This window comes from Aquila chrysaetos, chromosome Z (assembly GCF_900496995.4).
Source record: "Aquila chrysaetos chrysaetos chromosome Z, bAquChr1.4, whole genome shotgun sequence".
Lineage (NCBI taxonomy): Eukaryota > Metazoa > Chordata > Aves > Accipitriformes > Accipitridae > Aquila > Aquila chrysaetos.
In genome coordinates this window covers 37,613,243-37,640,292 of record NC_044030.1, presented here as the reverse complement: position 1 = coordinate 37,640,292, position 27,050 = coordinate 37,613,243, and the positions used below count along the sequence as shown (strand labels likewise).

Here is a 27,050-nt window from a genome sequence, read left to right as displayed (position 1 = left end):
ACAGGCAAAGTTCAGGGCTAGCCAAACTAATCTAGTAGATGGTAATTCCTGTGTTCCCATGAAAAATGACAATTTGTATTCGTAAGTCTCTGGAGCTCCCAGTTTCTGTATGTGGTCTTCCTTAACATTCTCATTTGAAGGCACACTCTACAGTCATTTTTCAGTTACTTTCTAGTCATCCACGTTCCTTCACATGAGAAAGATTACACTTTCAGCATGTTTTATGTTGTTTTGTCAGTTAATCGCTGAGTTTACAAGAGTTTTGATGACTTAGGAGATGTGATACCAGTTCATATTCATTTAGGTAAAGCCCATTTTGGGCTCAAACCAACCGTCTGATCTCCAGCAGAGAGACTAGTAGACCAGCCAAGGATATTCTTTTCCTGGAGGCTGAATCTGTTTTCTACAGTACAGGTAAGGCAAGCTGGAACGGCACAGCTGTCCGATTCCCCAGCTCGCCAGTCACACGCGTATCTAACTATGTACCTGCTGAAAGTTGGAGCAGGGGAGGAGAGTCCCACTGCGTTCTCTCCCTCCCCCCAGTCAGTGTGACTCTCTATCTCTCCCGGTACCACGTCCTGAAGGAAAGCAGGCTAAAGACAGGTGAGGAGGGTGAGGGTCTCTGGGTGAGGAGGCCATCTATACCACATTTACTGCAGTTGAGCAGCTGAGAGTTTCATCTGGCCAGTTTGCAACTGTAGCCAAGAATGGGGCTCTATGTGTACCACCCACACTCCTGCATTTTGTAACTGTAGAACCTCTGTGGAAGATACTCCAAATATTAGCTGCAGAAATAGCAACGTCAGCACAGTAAGATCTGCCATCAACTGCAGCTAACACCTCTGTGTTGGAGTGGGACGATGAACGTAATAGAAAACCATGTTGTAGTTACATCTGGTTTTGAACAAAAGACAAATTATTTATTTCTTTCTTCAAATGAAGCATAACACTAAGGTATAAAGGGAGTATAAATAACATCTGATTGTGCTCCTAAGCTCCATGCTATAACTTTCTTGCAATGACATCCTTCAACAAATTAACTACATCATTACTGTTAAGTATTAATTGCACAAAACAGATACACAAAATATATAATGAGCTAGAAAGAGGACAACATTCTTCCATTATGACAAACAACTGTAACAAGAAATGGAAAAAAAACCCAATAGATCTAGGCTTACACAGATGGCAACACTGAGAGTTTTAAGTCCTCTCCTTGAACACATTACATGTGATAAATAATATGCAAAATATTTAAAGAATTTTATTGTTGCTTACAGAAGATACTTAGCAAGCAAAGAGACAGTAGCAATCACTGCCTCATGTCTCATATCCCCATCATTCAATGCAAATTTTTACATTTCATGCAATAATCCTGAGCTTATTTTCAGTAACATTGAAATGTCATCTATATTAATTACCAAATACATACAGAGCCCAGCTATGGGGTCTATTGTATTATTAAGGCATGAAAAAAGAATAACAGTTTATTAACTCTGAATGCCACAAATACAGCACAGCAGTTAGAAGGCTCAAAAAAGCTCAGAAAGTACCAGTGATTTCTGTGCCAAGGTCCTCCCAGAACATGGCTGTGAATCATCAGCTCCTGAAAAGGTACAGAAGTGAATCCTGGCCTTGCTGACATCAGGGAGTTCTGCCATTGCCTTGACTGCTGGACCAAGCTTCAGAGCTATCAGGAGTAACTCAGACTCCTCTTCATATCCCCAAAAAATTGACAAACTTTCTTTCACTCAAGTCAAGTATGAATTTAAAAAACAATACCTACATATTGTTTTCTTAACTAGTATTTTAAGTCTATGGAACGGTTCCATTCATTATACAGTATGGCAATTAATAAAAAGCCTTTTGAGGAAAAGCTTATTTGTTAGTCTGATTTATTAGTATGTTAGTACGTTAAAAGAAGGGGAAAGTATCGAGAAAAGAACCTCTGCCAAGTCTATGCTCTATTTATAAATTATTTTTAATTTTAAAATGACAGACTTTCGTAAGCCAAACCAAGGATATGTGATCCAATTCTAGTCTCTGTGGTTCAATGGCTCTTCTCAAAGACAAGGAGCACCACGGCCCTGTCCAGTCATCAACTGAAGAACTTATCATCTGCATAAATTGTAAGGGGCTAGCAGTATCTGGATTGTGCAGTTCTTTACATAGTCTCTATTTTACATTTAAGAAGTTCTTGCAAAATGCCCTGTAGTGAGCCAGGGTATTCCAGTTCAGTTGACTAAGCCATTGAAACCAAGGCCAAATTGGTGGTAAGACTTACTTCATACTTACAATTGTATTATGTCCCACACTGGGAACTAAAACAGCAGATGATCTCCTCTAACTCTGCTACTACTATTGCCTGCCCCTTACGTAGATATTTGCCTAGTTGAGCTCAGAGTTTACAGATCCAGTAGCCTTATCCTTCATCTACAGGTGGCCCACGGTCTGCATGGAAAGAACCATGGTGTGCAGGAGGTACAGACTCTTTTATGCAGCCTTCGTGCATGCTTCTTTCCATGCCTGCACCCCTTGCACGCACAAGCCACCGCTTGGCAAAGATGGTGCTGCCCAATTCTCTCACTGCAAGGCTCTGAAAACTTTGCAGATGCACAAATCCAACTTAACTAATTTCATCTAAACACCAAGTGAAAATACGGTTCATCACAATAAACCATTCAGGAAACTCATTACTGTCTCATCTGAGATAAAAGGAGAAAAAAGGTTGTTGATATTAGATAGTTACTGGGTTAGAATTTGTGTGGGTTTTGGTTGACTTCTCCTAATAAATAAGTTAAAGAAGGCTAAGGCTATAAATTGGTACTGTTTCATTTATAAATACTCACTTTATTTCTATTCTCTTCTAAAAAACATGTTAAGGAAAAAGGTGGCCAGAAGGATTACAGATGTTGTAAATTGTAATTTGGTTGTTAGGCTGTAAAAACCAAACATGTAAGTGAAGTTGAGCACAGTGTAAGAAAAAGCCATTTTTTAATTAACAACCTATTTACAAGTTCATAAAATCAACTGAACTGGAGTAGGTGTTCTGTGTTTGTCACCAATATTTTATTGTAACTGGTAACTTGCAGGCTTTATAGTAGAAGAACAGAAAGAAAATTAAGTTCACTATATACAGCCTTTGTACAGGCTACTTGACTATACACAAGGCATAGTGATCATAACACAACCTAGTCTTCATAATAATTTGTGCACAAAAAGACACCAATCAGACATTATGTGAACGTTACAGTGAAATGACATCACAAGTCCAGTGAAAATTCAGCATAATACAAAACATATTGATCTACTGCAAATGACATCCTTTAAAACAGTAAGCCTTTATTCAGTAGTAACTTAACCAGAGTCTGAAGCAGAGATTTGTTGTGTAGTTATAAGTCTTTTAAGTGAAGCAACCTCTGCAGATAAGTTTGCTATGCCCTGCTTCAAATACAGGTTCTCTGACTCAGAGACATTGTAGATATTGTCTTTTATTTCAACAACTCCAGTTTTGCAACCACTCTGAATTTTTACATTGAGTTCCTTCTGATGCCAGAGTTCTGGTTTAAGTGACCAGTCTTGGATGTTAGTCACTTGAACCGAGAAAGGAGTGTGAGAAGAATGCACCAAGTTTTGTGCACCATGTTTTTCAAGCTCAAAATGTCTTTTTGAGGACATGTCAATGGGTGATGACAATTTCTGTGTTGCATCATAGTCATTATCCATTGCTTCCACTTTAACTTGCATGGCTTTGGCTTTAATTCGAAGCTTGTGAGGCAAAGCTGAAGAATTCACTTCTGGAACTTTAACTGTTGCATGAACATTTTTATGTTCAACTGGGGAATGGATTGGACCCTTAGGAACCTGCTGTTCATCTTCTCCATCAGATGACTTTCCAACTACACCATCATCAGTTTCTGACGTTCTGGGGGAATTACTGGAGGACCTATTAACTTGCAGGAGAGGAGGAGAATGTGAGTACACGTTAAAGGTAGCTCCCATGTAGCTTGGATATATGGATGCCTTATATGAACCTCTATCATCTCTTGGCTCTCTCTCTAATTCCATGGGCTCCTGTTTTATAATCTGGAATTTATTTTCAGGACTTCTGCAGTTGCTTTGTATACGACTTGGTTGAGTATGCTCTACGGATGATATTTCAGACACATCGGACATTGAGCTTTGAGGAGAATGTTTGATGACAGAAATACAACTGCTACCAACTATAGATGGTTCATGTTCATCTACAAATGAGCTAATATTTGATTTGGAACTCTGGTAGTCTTGGAAATACACAGTTGTTGAGCTACTGAGTTTCTGTATCTCTTGGGCATAGGCTGCAGAACTAATTAAACCAAACTTTAGCTTCAACGAAAGCAGCTCCGCCTTCAAAGTGGCATTCTCCTCTCCCAGTGCAATTAGTTTGTTCTCTAAGACAAGGTCGTTCAGTCGTCGTTTTTCACGAGATCTTTTGGCAGCTTCGTTATTTTTCCGCCTTTTCTCCCAATACATAGCATCTTTCTTTTCATCTGGAATGAATTCTCGCTTTCTCCGGCAAGCTGAAGATTTGCTTTTTCCGCTACTTGCTTCAGTAAGTAATATATCTTCATTTGTAGACAATTCTTCAGACACTTCAGCTAAGGTAGACTTAAGTACCATGATTTTGTCCACATTGCTACTTGTGTCAACAGGTCCATGTTCCTTTTTAAGGGTCTGCATTTTTCTCAGCTGCATCAGAAACAATTTGTAGTAGATCTACAATGAGCAACAGAGCAAGCTATTTCCCCAGTATTTCTCACTCCACAACTTGATAAATACAGTGATTTTAAATCCACGCACATTCTTCCTTTTCTTTCATATTCTCAGACAGAAGTCTAGAACCAATTTTCTTGGCAGAGGCAATGAGAATCTTCTTAAAAACCTGGAATAAATAGAGAATTTGATTACTGTTTAGGAATTGCTGGTTCAGGACACGCAAAAGTAGCTTTTGATAAAAAGCTTAGACTAGCATTTGGTTCATTAAACCTGCTGTAATACAAAGACACCTCAACACTGAAACAACTGATACTCTAAGCTTTATGATACCTAGGTAGCAGATTTGCTTCCAAAACAAACACAATATGATCCAAGGAAAAATCAATAAAAAAATATTTGAGTTTTGATCCTACAGTAATGTTGTCACAGAACTTTCCATGATATCACTGACCAGCCTAAACCTTGAACACTTAACACTGCAGGACACCAGGCATGTTGATGAGCAGCACTAGAAAGTATCTTGTTCTTCCACATTAAAGCATCTCCTCTAAAAACAGCTGTGGCGTGTGACTTAGAAATGCTATATATTTGGGTCCTTCATGGATTAAAAATAACATAAGCTGAGTTAGAGAAGCTGCAGTACTTTCTGTTGTCTTAAAATAACAGCACTATCCATTAAAGCTATTAAAGATTCAATTACTGGTTTTGCATCCTATAAAAAATATATATGTTTACATACACACACACACTTGGAATTTTAAAATGCCTTTTTGATCTATCATATAAATTCAAACTAGTAAATGCACACACATAATTTGGGCAAATACCTAACTATTAAAAAAATAGTGGCAAGAAAAAAAAATGTATTACATAATATTTTTTCTTGTCTCTTATGAAGAAAACTTTAAAATCAGTATTGAAAAATACATTAGAGAAATAATATTTCATTAATAATTTGCATTTGAAATAGTCTTATTACATGAAAGTAAAGTTTAATACCATTGAGGCATGTGCACCTTTAGAAAACAGTGTTTGCATTGAACTAGAATTTTAGATCTAAAAGTCTTACCATTAACAAAGGAAAACTAGCTTAACCTTTAGCTTCAGACATTTTAATCATTAAATTTGAACTTAGCATTTAAATTGACCTTTGTTTTATTTAGTCCCTCTTAATGCAAAAATACTTTATTCTCATAAGATCATTTGGTCTTGATCTGAGAAATTGCTTCTCAATATCTCATTTTCCACAGTCAGTCATGTTCCTGGTAAAATAAATGTAGTATGCCAAGTGCTTTTATAGAACTGTCTATTGAGTCAGCAATGATTCTTGCCTGCATAACAAAAAAAAAAAAAAAATCAGCCACTTCAGATTAATGTCACTATTTATTGGGAATGTTTTTACAATGACTAATGAAACTAATTTTAACATTATCAGTTGGGAAAGTTATAGAAGAATTAATGAATTGTATTCTGCCAGTTTCTCTTGTCTTTTCCAGAAGGCAAAGAGGAGTGAGTGATGTAATAACAATTACAGGGTCATAAAGATTCAGGTTTCAAGCTGAGTTCTGTTCCATCAAACCATGCCAACTCTTCTGTCATGAAAAATTAACACATTTAATAGAACAGCTAAGTAGAATTTCCTAAAATCCATGGTTAATTACTGACATGTAACTATTTGTCTTTGATAATACAGCCTTAGCGGAAAATAGAAGCCAGCCACACCAAAGACAGCATCTAACATTTTAGTGCAAAAGCAACACCACAAATTGCCATGTTTGTAAAGGAGAAATGTATGTCTAATATAGAAGCAATTACATAGTTAGATCCTGATCCAAAATTCAAACGAGTCGAAGGGAGTTTTCTGTCAAGTCAAATAGGAGCTGGATGAGGTTTAAAAACAAAAATAAACCCCACAACAAAGCAATATCTGTTTGTCCAAACATTCAGTATAACTTGATTTGCTGAAGATGCTGTAGAGCCATTCTGTCCATTTCACTGCTACATGTAATCAATTGTTTAATTAGTATGCATACCATTTTAAATCTAGTACAACCCAATACTTAAAAAAAAAAAAAAAAATCATTGTTGAACACACAGAATTTAAAAATAAAAAAAGGCAAGGCTACCTGAAATTTTGTGGCATTTGTAGAATATTCAGTCTCTGTAACATGACTTTACATTAAAAGAAGAAAAATACTGGGATTTTATTTCATTATCCTGTAGCATTTGGAACACACAGCTATTGATCTGTAATTGTCTTGTTTTATTTCAATCACTGTATTCACTTGTATCTTAACTTCTGCATTTCTGAGGAAATGCATACACCTTCTATGGCACACATTAGGAAGCAGTATAACACGTACTGAATACCTATGGAATCATCACTTGTCTCTTAGTATGCTTCTCAGCCAACTCCCACTGAAGTCAAAACGGTTCAGAACAACTGTTGTGACATTTCAAGGCCTTACCAATACAGAAGTCTTACTGAATTTAACAGTACTAGAAAGCTACACTCAAACCCAAATAAAAATATTTATTCTCTTAAAAAAGGGATACTAATATGCATACTTCATAATTTTCTATTATTTATCTGCCATACACCCTGGAACATCTATGCTTACTTGAAACAGTAGCAACAGCAAGGAAGTACTTATAAACATAGGATTTGTGCATATTTTAGAAGAATGAAACTATACCTACACAGATTTAATACAACTTTTTTTTCCCTCTTATATTCCAATCTTCCATTTCTACATGATATAGAAGCAATACATTTAGTCTTGAACAAGACTGTTTCAGGACGAGAACTATGTGTCTACCTGTACGGTCTCCAGCTCAAAGTGATTCCACTTTGGTGTTTGTCCAACACTGCAATCTAGGAAAAATACTACTAATAATGATAATAATGATAATTAGCTAAAAGTTGTTGGTTTGGTTTCCTTTTCCTAAATGAATGTAGACTAATGGCATAGTTCATCAGTATGACCATCTATGTATCAAAACTCAACTGCATGTCCAGCTGTAATCTCCTGCAGCCTAACACTGGCACTGAGCTGCGCTTAACAACCGAACAACCTGCAGAGTTCATGTCCCTTGTTCCACGGAACTTCTGCAGTTTGGGCCATTCCAGTGTACAATCTGCTCAGTGTAGCACTGACAACTCCTGTTTTGGCCAGCCTCCCTCCTGTACACATTGTTCCTGGCACAAATAGACAGAACGTAAGTAGCATGCAAGTCTACAGCAAATATTAAGTGTGTATCAAAACGAACATTTTTTTGTATGCAGTATTCAACTTTGCTCTCTGCCAGAGTCAATCAGTGAAGCTGTCAAGACAGACATGTAACCCACTGACATATTCTTACTGGTTTGCTATTTATGTAGTTAGTTCAAATGCCATCACTTTAGTGAACTAGCAAAACAACAATAAATCTTTAGCTCTTTCCACATTTTCCTTGAGAACTTCTATCATGGCAACTGCAATTGCTGCTCTACAAACAGGAGGCAAAGCCCTTGTTTATTAATACTTCTCCATGTAGATCAGCCCAATGCTGAGTCTGTAAACAAATCAAATCCATCTGATGATAATGGCAAAATGCCTTCAATGAAACCAGCCATTTCACTTCACTTGCATTTTATAATTCCACTGGAAAACATCAGTATTTACACATAAAGTAATGAACTGTAATGATTCCTCTGACTATATTTCAAATTCCAGTATTTTCCCTTATGATTAATTTTCCAATTGCTTTATCACTCCCTCATAAAGTGTTATAAAACCAACATTTAATACTGCCTTACATTAGTCACTGTTAAAGAGGTTTTTTTTTGGTTGGTTGATGTTAGTGGCATTGAGTGCCAATTCAACAATGTAATAACAGTCGACCCTATTAACTTAATTACAGACCCAGTCTTGCTCCCACAGCAATTTTGCCATTGGCTTCAACAGAAGCAGCACACAATCCCAGATCCAAATATTAATGAGACTGTTGTACAGAACTCATGCTATTGAAGCAAGAATTTATATATGCAGAAATCACGAAAACTTAATTTATCCATGGACTTCAAAAAACACTTAAGTGATCTGATTGTGTCAAAATAGTACAACTTCAAAAAACACTTAAGTGATCTGATTGTGTCAAAATAGTACATTAAGGATCTGATCCTGGGGATTTGTGTATTCACACTGTAATAATTGAAATGTTTCAGAAGGTTGAAGGACAGGGCCACAATCTTTCCTTTCTCTCTTCTGTGTAATTTAATTACCTAAATCATTTCTGCTTTAGAGAATGCACATGGGCCTCCCCATGTACATATGTTTCCCCACTGAGTAACTGCGTATTATTTTTTGTATTTGGCAAAATAATTCATGCTACCTCCAAGCATAATTTTTCAAACATCCTAGCATGAGATAACTAATTGTTCAATGCTATTGCTCTAACATTTTGATAGTGATTCTATGAAATCCCATTTCTAGCAGTTGGATGCTCAAACACAATTCACTTTTCTATCACCATGTGTCCAAAAAAATTTCTCTCAGTCCTTCAAAAATGGAAGAAAATAAGTACAACTTCTTGTTTTAAAAAAGAACCACGCCCCGGTCACCATCACCACTCTATGGCAAAACAATTGGCATTGCAAAAACAATAAAAATTCCTATTGATATGTGTCTGTGCATATTTCAGTTGCTGTTGTCCATGTTTTGTATAGGTAATATTAATGATTATTACTGCTACCATTCTGTCACAGGTTATCTATTTTGAAAATCTATCTACATACCAGAAGAGCTGGTGTAGAACCTGCTCATAGATACCTAAATGACCAGTTTGCATTCCAGACTTTGAAAAACTGAATAATACAGTTTGCACTTTATCTTCAAAGTGTTTTTAAAACAGTTGCTATCTGTCTTGGGACTTTTATGAGGTACAGAAAAAATATCATCCTCATTGCACACGCAGGACAGGAGGCTGAGTTTAAGCTTAGGTGGTGAATACACAGCCTGCCTAGATAGTGCTGAAATACTCTGGGGCCGCTCTATCTCTACCGCTTTCCACAGACAAAAATTACGCTATGAAATTCTGCACCTTTCAGGTCTATCATAATTCATAAATCCTCTCCAATGGAGGATGTGGCCCTATTCCAAACTTCACTGAAATCCTTCAACATACTTCTTGCCTTTTATCTAGCACCGTTAGTAAAATTATGTTCCTGTTGAAGAAAAGCTTTAAAGCTGGCTCCACTGGAAGAGTAATATTATCCCTAGGACTGATTTGCAGGCAAGAAAGTCTAGGCAATGTAGTGCAAAGGAGGTTCAAACTTTCTCGGAAAAAAACCAAGGTGATGGCATTTTATGCTATGATGGACAGGTTAGCCACAGTCACAAAGGGGAAAAGCATTTACAATACAAATGTTACCACCAATTACTGCCATTATATAGTTGCACTCATAGAGACCATGAATCCATTACAACAGCATGGAGCAATGCAGAACTATTGATCCTGTACACAGTTCCCTTTTCTTACAACTTCATGGGCATCTTAAGTGCTTACGGTTTCAGGATCAAAGTGTAATTAGGTCAGTGGAACGCTGATGATGATAGCTTTGTACAAGATGACCCATTTTTGGTGCTGATCATCTTATTGAAAAAAATGGGAGATGTCTACACAATATAGTCCATTGGGAACATCAAAATTCATTTATCATGACACTTTTCAATCAAATATAAAAAAAATTAATAAGATCGCCATAGAACTTGGAACACTATTGCACCTTCATATTACCCACCTCCAAGCTGTACCCAGAAAGTTGATGTCATATGTAATTTTTACAAAAGGCTTTCATTGTTAGGAAAATTACTTAACTTACTGGTTATCTTAATAACTACAAATTAACTCATTAAAGTACAGCCTGCTTCCCAAAGGTATATTACACAAATTATGCAAATAAAATTATTTGGAGAGCACAAAACATATGTTAAAGGTAGCTGTTGCTCAAAAAGGTCAGTCAAGGTTAATAGGTGCAAATTTGACCTATATTTTCTTCCATTTCCTTAGGAAGACAGTGTGATTCTATCTGATCTGTTCAATTTTTCCAAAATAAGCTGTTTACTGCTCTGATTTAAGGGGATGGGGCATGGGGTGGGGAACAGAATCTAAGAATGTTACTCAAAGTGCCAGGAAAAACTTTAAAACTGAGAAGCAAAGGAAATGTATATATAACTTGCATAAATGTTTAATTACATATATGTAATATATATAGTATGTGTATATAAATCATGCCATTTTAAATATCACATCACTTTCCAGTATTTTAAATAAAACCCCAATAGAAACAATAGTAACTGAAGTTACAGTATGCTTCTCCTCATTTCAAGAGCTACCTGACAGCAGGAAAAACTAGGCTGCAAAAAGCTATAACTTAATAGTAACAATGTTCTGGAAATACGATCTCAGCTTTCCCCTAGTTAAGAACCATAAAAAAAAAAAAACCAAACCAAACACCACACCAAAATCAAATGTTAATTATTCTGACAACAAATGGCTTTCTATTATTGAACTGTGTTTTTAAAATGCCAAGCATGGACCAGACCTTCAGCTGACCTAAATTTATATAGCGCTATTTAAAGGCAGCAGAATTATGTCAATTAATCCCAGCTGATGCTCTAAACATGCATCTTGTTACATAACAACTGAAGTACAAATATGTAAAACAAACACTGCCTGCACTTTGTTGATATCTACCACTCACTGCAAACAAAACAGAGAAATAGCAATCTTCAGAGCTCCGATTCTGTGAGAAGGTCCAGGCAGGAAGACCGCTGCCCATGCTGAGCACCATTTTCTTTCTTGGGTTGTTTTCCACTCGTAAGAGGAGGTCTTGTAGCACTGGCTCCTACACTGCTAACTGCTGTGCAGCCACCTCTGTGGCAAAAACTGGTTAATTATTCAAATACTTCAGGATAGACTGAAAATTACACCAAGATGGAGCAACTCAAGAAAGGGGGAAAAAAACCCCTTGTCTTAAATAAGGCATTCTTTCTGACAGGAGAGAGATTTTTGCAGTATCTGTCACCAACTCAATCTCATAGTGTGCTAGTTTGGACATGGATCAACTCAACACTTGAATCAGGAAAAAAAAAACGGGATATCTAAAGAGGTCTTAACAATAATAATTCATTTCAGATCTACCTTTTAATACAACAAGATTTTAAGAACATTGCTTCTATCACATTGAGTCAAGTCCAAGTATGCCCTTGCTTACACAATCTTATTTTTGATAGTCATGCTTAGCATCAGTATTAGACAGTTACATATACCTTTTTGAAAAAAAATTTTTTTGAAAAGATTTTTTTAAAAAATTACTTTCAAGCACTGTAAAATGCTGTAACATGGAAATCAACTGTCATTTTCTTTTAGAACGGACTGCAGGAATTGGCCATCTATTTGCATTTTTTTTCTATTACATATCCTAAGCACATTTATATCTCATAACTGGCTGTAATGATCATGGCAAGGTCACCTAGAAGAGTCAATTAAGCTGATGAGTCAGATACATTGCTTAACAGTGTGTAATAAGACTCAAACAGAGGATTTTATTGTTCATATTATTGCATCATAGTGATGTTATAACAGCAGCGAGATTGCTGTCTGGAAAAAAATATTGCATAAGGATAGTTTGCATAACTATTTGTTAAAATAAGTCAATTTGAAATAACCTAAAGGTTTATGTTATTTATGAGTTTTATTTCAAGATAAAGGATTGAAAAAAGCAGCACGGTACTGATATCTTTCACAGACTGTTTAGACTTTATTGCAATAGAAAGAACGTCTGTATATTCTACAAATTTCAGCCAAAGTATGGCAAATACTGTTCCATCTTAGGATAAGCTAAGCTGTGAGGAGGTCATGTAAGTTCATATTGCTCAAGGGAAGACTCTAAGCTTTTTGACACCTTACAGATCAGTTCCTTTAAAACAAAAACAAAACCAAAAAAACACCACACACAGCAGAAACTTGAGGCTTTGAAGTCAAATCCAGGAAGCTGGATATTTTAAAAGCTAGTTAAGTCCTTTGGAGAGTAAGAGGAGTTAAAAATGTAAAGTAAACAAAAACAGAAAGTAGAGGCAGATCATTCTAAAGAGCGTTAGCACTTCCAACAGTCAAAGATATCTGTAACGTGAGAACTTTTGTAACAATAACTGTCAGTGCCAATGATATTAAAGATCTTTATTCAGTAATCCTTGAACTTGTTGGTTTATTTCAGGTCTTTGGGCCAAAACTCGAATCCTTATTCATTCAAGTTTCCCATCAAAGTCAACATTTTGATTGAATAAGGACCGTAAAAGTGATGCACATAGCAATATTTTAAATGAGACTCTGGACTGAATTAATTACTGAGGAGGGCAAAGATGACTCAAAGTAGGTTACATACACAGGAGTGAACACAATGAAACTGAGTGCAATCATTCAAGTTACAAGGACAAGAAAAAAAAGGGGGGGTTGTTTTTAACACAACAGTAACTCCATGAGAGCTTCAAGATCAAAGCTGTACTTGACCCCAACAATCAAGTAGCAGGAAAGTTTATGCATGTTATCAAGAATATCACATTTTTAAAATACTTTGCTGCCGCTACCTACAGCGGGTATACTGAACATAAAGACAGTGGCTGGGGTACTCAGCTTGGACTTTGGAGGTATTGGTCACAAGCACAGTGATGTCAGTTTCATCTACTTAGAGGACTGTTTTAGTCACACGCAAAAATCACCCCCTCTTGAAAGCCAAGTTATCACCAGCAACTTTCAACCTATGCTCCCATCGAGGAGAGAGCACAAGCTGACCCCAGAGTATGGGACGTCCAGCCACGGCTTTTGCCACCGCAATGCCGAAGTGACTTGGCAAAATAACAGAATTGGGCAATGGCCATTTTCTGTTGTTTTTGTTGTTCGTTATGTAAGGAGAAAGCCGAAAATACTCGGGTCGCGGGACTGGGGGGTGTGCTAGGCTATCTCATGCCTACCTGCGAGCCATACCTCTCCCGCGGAGCGGGGAGGCAGGCGACAGCGCTGGAAAGGGGGGGGGTGGGTGGCCCTTTGTCTGTCGCTCCCTGCCTGCAGGAGACGCTGGGACAAGGGGGGAGACGGGAGGGGGGGTTGGGGACGCTCCGCCGGCCGCGGTGCGGGGCCGAGCTGCGGGGAGGCGGCATCCGCCGCCTCCCCGCAGCTCGGCCCCGCACCGCGCCCGCCACAAAGGCGGCCCGGCGGCCCCCTACGTGACCGGCGGCGCATGGCGCCGGCCTGCTCCCCCCTCAGCACGGCCCCGCGCTATCAGCCCGCCACCCCCCCCCTCCATTCCACCACCACCACCACCCGCCCCCCCCGCCGCCGCCGCCCCAGCCCAGAACAAAGGGCTGAGGGGGAGCGCCAGCGCCCCCAGCCCTCGCTCGCTCGCCCGCCGCCGCGCGGCCGCCGCGCCCCAACGGCCACCAACGGCTCCCAACGGCCGCTGGAGAGACGGCGACCCCCGTGCGCGCGGGGCGCAGCGCAAGCCTGAGGGGAAGGTGGGCGGCGGGATCGGGCTCAGCGTACCGGCTCCGCTCCCCGCCGGCTCTGTCACACTGACCTACTTGCGGGGCTGGCGGCTGCCCCCGGGACCCGGCCCCGCTGCCCCCGGGGGGCCGGCGGCACCTGGCCCCCCCGCCCGCCCCGGCCGGCAGGGCACGGGCGGGACGGCTCTACCTCTCTTCTGCGGCGCGGCTGACATCTCCTAAACGCCTTCCTCCCTTAAACTAGACTTTTTTTTTTTTTTTTTTTTCTCCTTTTTGTTTTTTTAAGAAACGGCAAGTGAAAGCCCGTACCGGAGGAGATGGCTCAGCGTCTGGGCGAAATGCCTTCCTAAAAATACAGCCTTATCAAAACGTCTCTGAAGGCGTGGAGTTAAAAATCCGAGCAAATGGCCTCGAACGTCTACACGCACAGCTCTGGAGAAAAGACCAGAAATAGCACATGAAGCCACAATTGCTAAAATGCGATGGGGCTAAATTTAGAGCAACACAAATCTCGTTTTAAGGCACCCGGCACGCAGCCGGCGAGCGCGCCTTGCCTCCCCAGTTACCCAGTTGTCTACTTCCCTTATTAAACGCACTTTTAACAAAATCTGTTACAGTTACGGGTTTGGGGGGCTTTTTTCCCGGGCGAGATTGTCCTAGTTTCTTTGTAGCGAGATTATAAAATCGCATAATTAGCTCCCTCTTCCCAGCCCGGCTGCCAGCAAATTCTGTGGTTACATAATGCAACATTTCCAGGAACTATTATGCGATCGGTCCCGCAGCGCCTGAAAAACAGCGACAAAAGTGACGAAAAGGGCTGAGGCAAGCAAGCGCAGCCCCGCACAGCGCGGGGACGAGGGCCGGGCCGCTGCCATTAATCCCGCTTGCCCGCGGGCAACATCCCCCAGCGCCGCCCGAAAAGGGGAGGTGGCGGGGTGGGGGGGGGGGGTCCTCGCCGGCAGGCTCCGGCAGCCCGGCGGCACGCAACTCCCGGTGGTTTTGGGGCCGAGGCGCGGCTGTCTCTCAGGACCCAGCCCTCCGCCCCACACGGCGGCAGCCCGTTCCCCGCCGGAGCATTATGCAACGCGGGAGAGCAGCTCCGGCGGCGCTGCCCCGGGCTCGCCGTAGGGAGAAACTGGGTGGGGGGGGTGGGGGTGTGTAGCGCGGCCCGCCGGGAACCAGCAGCCCCCCCCCCCTCCTCGCTCCGCGAGGCAAAGCCTTCGGCGGGCATCTGGCGGGCATCTCCCGGGCTGCCTCCCGCGCTGCCACCCCTCCGCCGATCCGCCCGCCAGCGCGCAAAGCCAGCCCGCCCGGCGGACCCCTCCCCGCCCGGCGGCCGCCGGAGCCAGCTGGGCTCGCGTTATGCAACAGCCGCCCCCAGTCGGGGCGAGGCGAGGCCAGGCGAAGCGCAGCGGGCGCCGCAGCCCGGGCGGACACCCCAACTTTATAGCCGCGCACCGCTCCGCGTGCGTACCCGCGCCTTCCTACCTGCAGCACACCGCGGAGCGCCGAGCATCCCCCGCCCCACGCCGGGCCGCGGGCGAGGCGAGGCGAGGCGGGCGGGCGGTGGTGTGATGCCGTGCGGTGCCGTGCCGCGCCGTGCTGTGCAGGCAGCAGCGGAGCAGCCGGGCGGGAGCGTGCGGCGGTGGCGGCGGCGCGGAGGGATGTGTGTTAGTAGGTCAGGGCTGCGCGGCGCGAGGCTCATAGCCCGCATGCCAGCCGCGCCGCGCCGTGACTGGCGGCGACGCCGCCCCAATCGGCGCCGGGTGCTGCCGGGGGGCGGCCAATGGGAGCGGTCGGGGGCGGGGCGAGGCGGGGCGCGGGGCGGTGTGTGGTACAGTAGGTCTGTGTGCTGGCGATTGCATAACCGCCGGCGGGGCGGGGGGCGGCGCGGCGCGGCGCGGGGGGGGCGGGCGGGGGGAGAGCGGCGCGGGGGGCGCCGGCACTTACGTAACCGCCGCGGCGCCCCGCGGCAGCGCGCAGGGGGGCGCTCGCCGCGCGCAGCCTCCGCAGGGGCGCAGCGCCGCGCCCCCTCCCCGGCAGCGGCGGGGGCCGAGCGCCGCCGCCCGCGCTGCCGGGGGAGAGGGAAGGGAGCGCGGCGCGGCGCGGCGCGGCGGGGCTCGGCTCTCGCAGCCTTTTACCGCTGCCTGGGCGCGCGGCGTCAGCGGGCTGCGCCTGGGCGGCGAGGAACATTCAAACCCCCAGCCCCGGCGGGAGCGTTGCCGGCTCGGAGCATTTGCACAAGACCCGGGAGCCGTGCTCCCGAGGCACGTACCTGCCCGCGAGCCACGCTCACTGGTAATCCGCCAGTGGATCGCGCTCCGGCTTTGACTGGCGGAAAATAGGAATACTAATCCTAAAAGGGAGGCGAAAAATAGAAGGGGGTCGGAGCGGGGGAGGGCGGCAAGGGGCCCGGCGACGGCGGCCGGGCCCCGCGCTGGGCGTGCTGCCGGCCGGTGCCCGCCGCTGCAAGGCGCACCCTGCGCGGCACCGCCGCTGCTTGCCTTCGCTGAGCGTCAAGGGTGGAGGATTTTGACAGTGTTTCTTCTTCATCTCTGCCCTCGTCCCTGAGGCGGCAGGGCTGGGCTGGAGTGCTGCTCAAAAGCGGGGACGCGCTTCGCAGAAACTCGCCCACGCAGCCCCCCTCCCCCGCGGGGCGATCCCCCCCGGCGGCCGGGGGCACTCACTGCCCGCGCTCCCGCCTCTCCGCGCCTTCGAGCCCTACTTCTCCCTGCAGAGCATGGCAGAGAGCGGAGCTTCGGTACGAGTCTGGTGCCGGTCTGACCCTTGTTTAACCTCCGTTTCAGAAAATGACACATGGCCAGCGAGAAATCCAATTCTTGTCTCAGAATGTGTTTGAGTGTACGCACGTTTGATTAAGTGTGCGATATGTATCTATCTTCCCCATTTTTTTTCCTCGAAGAACGTTTGTCACTCCCTCCCTTTTTTCCCTCACAAGTAAAATTTATGGAGACAACAGAAAATTTTCTTTATTAAATCCTAGTTCCAGAACGTAAATGATTCCTGATTTCATTCTGTTAAACACTCTTACCAAAATAGCACAATCCTCACTAACACAGCCCTGTTATATTACGCTGTCATCCTGTATTTATATGTCAACAGACATAGCCCTCTGGAGCAAGGCAAACCTAACAGAAAGCAAATTCAGACACCAGAAGAGCTTGCTGAATACATGTCAGTTTGTCTTAGCCCTTGATCGTTTATCACACGTACCCATACCATACCTCCACGACAAATCTAAGCGCCTTGAATTCATCTGTATATACCTCCCCGGATTATTTATTATGCAAGTCTAATAACCTTTACTCACATCGATTTTCCCCTCTTCCCTCCCTGTTTCTAATAACTAGGATATGGAGCCTTGTTCACAGTAACAGACCACAGAGCCCACCACGACTAGGAAGGGAACTCAAAAGCAGTCCGAGTCTGAGAGGTCGACTGCTGCCTTCATCTGGGGGGCTGCACGGTCAGGTTTTTTGCCATGCTTCTGCTTGCCAGTGGGTGCATAGACATACAAAGGCAGTCGGCATGCCACTGGAAATGTCAGGCGTGAGCTCTAGCAATGAGCTTGAAGACCTGCCTGCTAATAAATGTTGGCATTCTACTTAAGGTCTTAGGCACACCAGAGAACCTATGTGAGGAAATGTATGCAGCACATGTTATGTCCTGTACTATGCGTATTGTATTAATACAATGCACTGAGAGTCCCCAGGACTGTCAAAAACTCAAGTAAATCCCAAAACTTCAGGCAATTTTTTGAACAGAAAGGTACATGCCATTTTCACCATGGAAAATACTCGTGATGAATCCTGGGCATATACTTTTAACAACTTCAAATCTCATATCTAGAAAAAATAAATGCAGTAACTCAAATCTGCCTTCATAACTTAGATTCTTGAAATATAGAAAGAAGTCTCCAAGGCAATAATATCCTTCCTACGTGGGTGGACAGTCCTGAAAATAATATTCCAGATGGAGTTTGGTCGCCTATTTGCTTGTATGTTTGTCACTAATTATAATCAGCCATAAAACCAGACCTGATCTTTCTCCCAGATTCATAACAAAGATAATTTCTATATTTCACACTACTTCTACTCTGTGGAGGTCAGGAGAGTCAAAACCTTCTACAGCAAAATCTGTTCTTACTCTCCAAACCTTACAGTGGGTGCTTGGCAAATCCAAGCATAAGGTGAGATAGAGGGCTGAATGCTGATGTGGCTGAAGGATCATATTCATCATTTTTCCTCCTCTCCTGAGGTACAGAAAAAAATAGCACGGATGAAAGCCATAGCTAGCATTCTGCACAAAGGGAGTCTAAGGCTTTCGGGAAAACTCTAAAAAGAGAATCTTTCTATGATTATCCACCTCTGCTGATTTTCCTACTGGAGGGATGAAGTAGGTCATGAAGATCTTTAGCTAAATTCTCAGCTGACTCTAGCATGGTAGGATTTATACTTGCTTTTGGACAGAACAATATTAAGTTCAACTCCTTTAGATCCATTGGTATTTATTACTACATGACTTAAACCCCTTTAATGCTACCTCTGATTTTGCCTTAATGAGTATTGCTGAGCCTATACTGAGTTATAGTACTACACAGAGCGTCTGGAAGAGGGGCATTTGAGAAGTAATCAGTGAAAATATCACAGAAAGTAACTTCTGTCATCTCTAATATTGATTGACTACTTTGCATTCACTTGTGTCCACGCCTATTGGGCTTTCTGTAATATAAGCTTTGACTATGACCCAGCCTGAAATTCATCACCAGTTGAAGTCCCAGTGCCTCCAAAGAAGAAAAGCTTTTTTCCCTCACCTTTGTTATAGCCCACATACAGTACCACATAACAATTGAAATAACATCTATTTTGGACCAAAATAAGAATAAAATACTTTTTAAGATCATGATCTATTAAACATATTTTAATGATTTTTATATACGTGTGTGTGTGTACACACACACACTCACACACACACACACACTCTGGAATTAACTGAAGATGTGGCAACTTCTGCTATAATTCTTGGTTTCCTTGCATTACATTCTTTGTATCTGTAGGAGGTTTACTACACAGCATGCAATCACCGAAAACTATATTCACCAATCTTTTTATATATTTAATGTGATCAGTGCTCAAAAATGTTTAATACTAACCAAGTCCTCCAGGGCTTCCTGCTCAAGATAAGTAGTAGTGAAAGTTCCGTAAAATAGATGATATTGTGATTTTATAAAGATCAAAGCCAGAAATAAAATACATTAAAGAAAAAGGCAAGTCATTTGACTACAGTTCAAAGTATTAATCAAAATATTTCCATGCATCTGGGAACATTTGTGGAAACTGTACTGGAAAAATATTTGTGCTGTAACGTACTCTTGCTAAAAGCAAACCCAAGAGAAATAGATGTTCACATTGTAACTTAGGCAGACATAAGTGAGGCAATGTTTACTGGAGCTGTTAAATGTGAAGAAACACCAAAAATTGCACAATAAGTGCACAGACTAAATAAAGAAAATTTACATGATACTTTTGCACTGCAACAGCCAACTTAAGATTGATGGGTCATTCATAACCTTCACACAACATGAAAGCGCAAAAGCAAATTCGATGAGTATGAATGGCTTTCATATTCTCAAGAAGAGCTACAATGTAAAACACAAAAGTAAGAAGGTTATGGCGTTCAAATATTTTAGATGAGTCTAAAAGCAAACAAAAACGTCCTGTTTCTTAGGACACAGATAGCAATTCTGCCTGCAGAGCCACTAGCATGTTACCCTACTTAGATGCAGAGACAATCCAGAGAACAGCAGTATCTTCAGGACTGAAGGAAGTATCTGATTTCACGTGAATATTTTAAACACAAAGAGAAGTACTTTCAAAAAGGTTCTTTTAATTAATGAACACATGTGCCGCTAATGCATATAACACTGCCGTTACTGAAACTCTGTGGTAGTGCTGCCAATACTGTGGAAAGTAGAAACGTATCGCCATTCATTTTCAAGATTAGACTGGGAAAAAAAAGCACTGGAAAGCCCTCAAGAATGTGAAAATGTGCCATTTTATGAAGTGTATAGTATGTATATAGAAAGTAGGAAATGCTATGAATATCCGTGCAAAAAAAAAGGATGAGTCCTAGCTTCCCTCTACGTATGACTGAGCAGCAGACATGATGAGTAGGACTCTGGAGCGCACCACATAAAAGTACTGGAGAAGGGAAGCAGCAGGCACCCTGCAGTGACTGAGAAGGCAAGGCACACCTTACACCCACATACATTTGAAAGGAAGGGGGAGGTTACACACAGGTAGGGAGATCAGCAATTTCTCACGGCCAATAGCACAGAAGTGAGACGAGTGACGTTGCAATGCCACCAGGAACAGCTGTTTTCAGCCTGTGGTGAAATGAGCTCACCAGGCAACACGCGAAGTTCCAGCTTCATAGCACCTTGCTCAGAGGTTGACGAAGACCGGGGAGGTTTGAATTGTGTAGTTGTTCAGAGATGCCTCACTGCTGATGTTTGAATCGTTCCAATTAAATGAGACAGACCAATAATTTACAGGATTTCTGATGTGAAGTGATGAGTTCTTGAGAAGAAGCAAGACCATTTCTGCTAGAGAGGGCCCAGAAGTCCCTCGTGTGTGGAGGCTCTCCTGGTCTACAGCGACTGAAACAATTGCTGACAGCTTCTAATCTGAAGCCCCAGCAGATGAAGCTTTCTGACACAGAAACAAAAAAACCCACTACTCAAACAAATGAACAAAAAAACCCCACATGTTTTCACATTTTCCCTTTAAGACAGTTTTCTGTCCACACGGATATGAGCAATCTTATCTCCAAAACAAAATAAAATTGTCTTGCATAAAAGTTACCCAAATGACAGCGTTAACACAAGCCTGATTCAGTTAGTCATCTAAATGAGATTACTCAAAAATGATGATACAAGTAAAAAACTTCACTGCCTGGTCTCCAGCAGAGCCAAGACAAGGGAAAGTCAAAACTCTTATGCAGAGCTTTTTAGATATGACCTAACACTATTCACTGCTATGTTTCCAGTCATCTACTTTTCTGCTTCATTTGTCATATTCCAAGGTGAGAGATGTGTAAAGAAACCAGTGGGATGTTTTGTTGCAGTCATTTCTTATATACGTTTTGAGACTTGGTCTTGCCATTTAATCTTTGTTCACATTAGTCATCCCACTGAATTTGATGATTTACATTTGTGAGTAATCCTTACTTAAGTGACAGCACTAGATCTATAAGAAATGTACCTCAGCTGATTTTCACCAAAATGTTTGGAAGTCTAGTGTGCTTGACCACTGAAGGCAGCAGACACTGAGGAGAGACGCTTTTCTATGACGTACTTTGAGGAATGATGCTGAGAGCAAACATCGCATGATGGATTTTTACAGCCACCATAACAACTAAGAATAGTAAAATGCGTATTAAAATACTGAGCAGTTGGCTCTCCTATGACAGTAATTATCAGTGAGTCATTTGTTGAAGCCACTATGCTTTGCAAAATAGTTGGAAATGTGTTCTATTGAAGTGAAAATTGAGTAGTAAACTTAAAGACATCAAGAGCTATAAAAAGTTTGTCACACAGCAAGATTAGCAGAAAGACAAGGAGAAGCCTTTGTTCTGTGCAGGGGATGTCTGTGCTACTGTTTTATGGTTATTGTACGTTAAAGCTGTGCAAGCACTGGGCAGGCTAATTATAGCCTTGTGAGAGAACGGAGTATAATTCTTAGTCTTAGACCCTCACTCTCAAGGACTGTAGTTAGTCTGGAAAACACCCTTAGCAGGGATCACTGGAAAGCATGCTCCTGATTGTTCAACAGCTGTTGTTGCACGCACTTCAGCATTTAAAATCAGACAGATGACTTAATTCAAACTTTTGCTCCTGAAATTCTCTTCCTAGCCCCTTGGTAACCTTGGAGGACTTGAAATATCATTGCCATCATTCCTTTTCACCCTTAACATGCTGAGATGATTAAAGCTTTTCCTTCTATGCATGCAGTAGGGAAGAGCCCTTCCTGCAGATGAGTCCAGCTTGGACCTAGAGATGTGGGAAATTAGGACCTCTTCTACTCAAGTCCAGAGCAGGGCTTTGGCTGATAGCCATTTGGAAAAATCTCTACCAACCACTGCTGGTATAAAACCCTGTTGTCCTGGTGGCTTCCTAACTCCTGGACTGCAGAGTTCTAAAACTGGCATCCAGGAGGGTGGGTAGAAAGCAGCCTAATATGCAGAAAAAGAGTTAAAAAGCCACCAGAGCAGACACAAAGAGCAAAAGTGAGCTTGCCTTTTATAGCATAGCCATCAGGACATTCACCACAGGAGAAGGGGATCTGTATTTCACAACTTACTTCAAGGACAGTTTATGCATTGAGCGGGCTGGACCCAACTCTGGAGAACATCCCGTGTTACCTGGGATAAATAGATAGTCATCGTGGATTTGTGCAAACACGTTGTATTCATTCTGCCCTGAACCACCCTGATTCCCTCATAGAGCACCACATGCAAAAAACTACTTATTAGTTGGCTCAAAAATAGTTCTCTAAAAATAAGTATGATGGAGACTTACACAACAATGTATACATAGTTTTCTTCATTGTCTTTCATGCAAGAAACAGATGGCAAATGCAAAAAAGATCAGAATGTAGTAAAAGAGTGGGGTTGGAGAATATGTAGTCCAATGAAGCCAGTAAGGCTCAGCAGTCTGTAAACAAAGCTATTTCAGAGGTATCTTATCTGTTAATAACTGTGCCTTTCCTTTAGATAGGAGATGGAAGTTTAGTGTGTTAATCTGTTTCAACTACCATACTCTTCTTCTTCATGAATAAACACCAATCCCTCAACAATATTCAGTACAAATCTCTTACGTTAGAAGAGGTAGACATGGATAAAATCTATTGTGAAATTAAACTGGAACTAGAGAAAAGGAAATCCTGTTTAGTGTTCCATATACCTATGTGGTTGCAACACTTAAAGAGTTACAAGTATCTTCTCTCCAGAAAAATTAATTCATTTATGACTTCAGAGCTGCTGCCAACACAAGTCATAGCAACACAGGAAAACATTAAGCTTGACTGTAATCCTGCTTTTACATCGACCTGTCTGAAACACACGGCAAAGTTTTGAAATAATGCAGTAAGTCAAATAATGGTTTAAAAAGCCTGCAGTGTTAATGGCACGCTAGCTTTACCTAGTATTGCTAGCCATCCAACATTCCAGTATTTTTATGTTAGAGCAACTAAAGAAATTATTTGAATTAACTCTAAAAGCTGAGCTGTGGCAGGCCAAGAAGGAATGGGGCAACAATCTAAAGGGATGGAGATTTTTTCCCTGCCATCCCATTATTATTGTCTGCATGTGGCACTCTCTCTTTGCAACACAGCGGAATCTGTCCCTTATGTCTGCTAGTGGCGACACATCCTATAGGAAAATTTTCTCGAGATTTGTTAAGTTAGCTTCTGAGGTGCCTTTCTTCACGTTCAGACAGAGAAGCTGACACCAGATATGAAGAAGGACAGAGCTGAGGAGAGTTGGTGTTTGCCCAGGGGCAAAAACTGATGTAGGTGCATGGGTTTGTGTTTGAGGTGTGAAACACTAGCTGTGAACTTCTTACTGAGCAGTGAGAGAGCCATGGTCCAGAATTAGGTCAAGGTGACCAGGCTTCCACTGCTGGTGATGAGGAGCACAAAAAGATTCGGAAACTAAATATTCTCTCACATGTCCCCAGAAAAAATCTGAGGAAAATAAGGGATCGATGAAGCAAGACTTCCTGAGGGTATTTAACAGTGAGTAAACACGGAAACAGTAAGAGATTGTTTCTTTTTCTAGGCCAAATCCCGAATGCTCTCCATGCAATTGGTAAAAATAAGCCTAGGATTTGTCTCCATAGGCCCTGCAAGTTCTAAGGACAAGGCCATGTTTTTAATTTTATTTTACTTGTGTTTGGCTCAAAACATGTGTGAGAAGAAAGATGTTATTTCCTTGGTACAAATAGTCTTCTCAAACATGAACCTTTTCCCTTTTAAACTGACTATATGTCTAGAAGGCACAACACATACCATTTTGAGTTATATGAGCTCAGAGAGGCAGTTTTGATACAGAAGTTAGCTAAGTGGTAGTTGATGCAGCTGTACTCTGCCTAGTGTACCTAAGCTAAACTCTGTTTTGTCTAATTAGCCATAAATTAATGTCGTCAAATCTCAGAAGAATAAGTATGGACAATTCCTTCCAGACTGACTTATTATTCTCTAACAAAAAGTTGTTTTAATTTTCTGTCATCTCATGGAGATGAACTGGTGTTAGTTCCAGTGGCCAGTAAGGGGAATGCAGTAAAATGGTCAAGAACACTTTTCATCCAAATCCCCAATTTGCCTTTTTTTTTTTTTTTAATTGTTCCTCAGATATTATTCTTAGAATAAAGTCTGTTCCCATACAGAATAAAAAGAAAACAATAAAACCTACTGAAGAGAATGGTTAAAGAAGTGTTTAGCAAGACCATTTTCTCAGCCACAGGTTCTCAGCCCTCATTCCTACCCCAGGCCACGGATGACCTGCTTGCACAACTTGTGAACTGGCTTCCTGTAGAAAACTTGGGATCAACCAGGCAGCTGGTGATGGGGAGCTGAGTAGTTTGAGAGCTGACAGAAGGCCACTACTACCCACCAGCCTTTGTGGAGATCCTTCATGTTCTTTTCTACCACATGACAAAAGCACATCCTTTAAAGGATGAAGGAGATGGTAAGAGGCCCCAAAGTTGCAAATAAAGATAGACTACCACTTGTAGAATGCCTCACCCAATATACGTCCTATTCCCTTTCATGTTCCTGACTGGTAGGGACAGTTGTTTGAATTGCCACTAACACTTGGGATGTTTCTTGGGGCAATCACAGACCTGTGCAGCATAGCAGGCTCATGATGAGTTCTCTGCTGCTGGGAAGAACTTGGTGTACTATCCACATGTAATGCAGCCACCCTGCAGTACACATCAGTAAACTGGGCTTGGTACAAGCCCACCATATGACAAAAAAGGGGCTCTGCTCCTCTGTCCTCCCCATCACAGAAAGAAGTTAAATGGAGTCTAGAGGAAAAAAAAGTTGAAACACTTCTTTGCATACACAGACACTTTGATTGATAGCAGTCTTCAGGTAATTGAGCCAATTTAGTGCTCCCTTCCTCAGTGGGTTTCAGATCCAGAACTGGAACTCCCCCAAAACAAGGTCAGTTGCACGACTAACCAGGGCAAAAGGAAATGGATATTTTGCTGTCCTTGTAGCCTTACTCCTCCTCACTCTTCATTTACCGCTCGCGCTACAGAACTCCCAGGCAAACGTCTTTCTTACCCTTCTCAGGGCAGGTGGCCCTGGTCTGGCCTGCCTTTAAGGCTGATAACCAGTCTAGCTTTGTGATGGGCAGCCTGCAAGCCCAGGGTCCCCCAGTGCTGAGGCACTTCGTTCAACAGGCTGCCCTGGCACTGGGAAGTCTGAAGGCCTGGCATTTTGTCTCCCCAGCAGACTGCTGGGCAGACTGCTAAGGAGCTGGGTTGGCAAGCTGGCATGAAACTGGGCAGGCTTTTGACTGAAACCTGCCTGGCAGGCAAGTTTGGAAATGTGCCTGTGTTTTGTCAGAAGATTTGTTAAAACAGACACATTCCCACAGAATGTTCTGATTTTGATTAACCAGCATTTCAGGGTGGGTATCATGTTCCCCTAGAATGTTTCTGACCATCTTCGCTGACAATAAGCTGCATGTTTACAGCATATTCCATCGCAATGATCCTTCAGTGCTTCCCACTCAAATGCTCTGCTGACAAGAGTCCAAGTGCTACCCTGCAGGAATGCTAAGCTCCACCATGCCCATCATGAATAAAGGCAGGGTACAACATGGGCAAAGACTCCAGGCCTGGGCCATTTGACATTAGAGGAATACTTTGCAGGCAGACAGAGAGGAAAAAGCCCTTCCCATGCATTAAAGTACCTCACAAATACTCATAATTATGTTGCTCAAGTTAGTTCATCTCACACAAACTTGCTCTTGGTTTGCAATTTAATATTATGAATTACGGGCACTAGAACTGCTGAATTAGGAAAATAAGGACATGGAAAGCAGTATGCAGGTTAAAGAAAAGAAACTCATATCATCCTCTGCTTTGCTTTCTCTGCTCTTGCTTCTCATTACCTCCCCCATGCCTAACAACGTGTCTGGTGTACATTTTAAAAGCCAATGTTGTATGTTTTCATCCTTGTCTTTTTTTGAGAATAACAACAAGGTTCTGTTTGCTCTGACAAACTGAACTTATTCTTAGGCCCTGTATTTCAAAGCAGGATTTGACACACAGGAAACCCAGAAGAGAATAAGCCTGTCACACTTGTTTTTCTTTTTGGTTTAACTGATTCATTTATTTTCTTTTAAGATATTGTAGGGCATGTAATGATTCTCCTGCACTTTCTTGCATCAGTGACTCATGAGGTAGGCTGAGTCTAAGAGAGGGGCCAAGCCACAAAGTTCACATACAGATTCTTGTTTTTCCAAGGTCTGAGGAAGTTCAGATTTGAGGTTTTGGGTTTGGACCATCTCAGGAATGTACAAGGATTCAGTTCCTAGCTAAGTAATTTGACACATTTCTCTCTCCTTTCCCTTCTACTCTTACCACTTGGGATTTTATTTCACCGACTGTGTTAGCCGTGATTGGAAAAATGAACAAAAAAGTCATTGCTATTACATTGT

The 27,050-nt window shown here is 42.3% G+C and overlaps 1 protein-coding gene across 5 annotated transcripts; it reads right to left on the bottom strand.

Moving 5' to 3' along the window:
• Positions 1 to 895: 895 nt before the first annotated feature.
• On the bottom strand, positions 896 to 15,949 carry NFIL3 (nuclear factor, interleukin 3 regulated). 5 transcript variants are annotated; one of them, XM_030005623.2, is made up of 3 exons: positions 15,786 to 15,949; positions 14,607 to 14,729; positions 896 to 4,921 (listed from the first exon to the last, which is right to left on the bottom strand). In XM_030005623.2, the coding sequence occupies exon 3, from the start codon at positions 4,732 to 4,734 to the stop codon at positions 3,358 to 3,360; it is 1,377 nt and encodes a 458-aa protein (XP_029861483.1). In that variant the 5' UTR covers positions 4,735 to 4,921; positions 14,607 to 14,729; positions 15,786 to 15,949; the 3' UTR covers positions 896 to 3,357. The 5 variants fall into 5 exon arrangements, with proteins under 5 accessions (XP_029861483.1, XP_029861484.1, XP_029861482.1 ...); XM_030005624.2 differs by lacking the exon at positions 15,786 to 15,949 and adding an exon at positions 14,864 to 15,162; XM_030005622.2 differs by lacking the exon at positions 14,607 to 14,729.
• Positions 15,950 to 27,050: the final 11,101 nt, after the last annotated feature.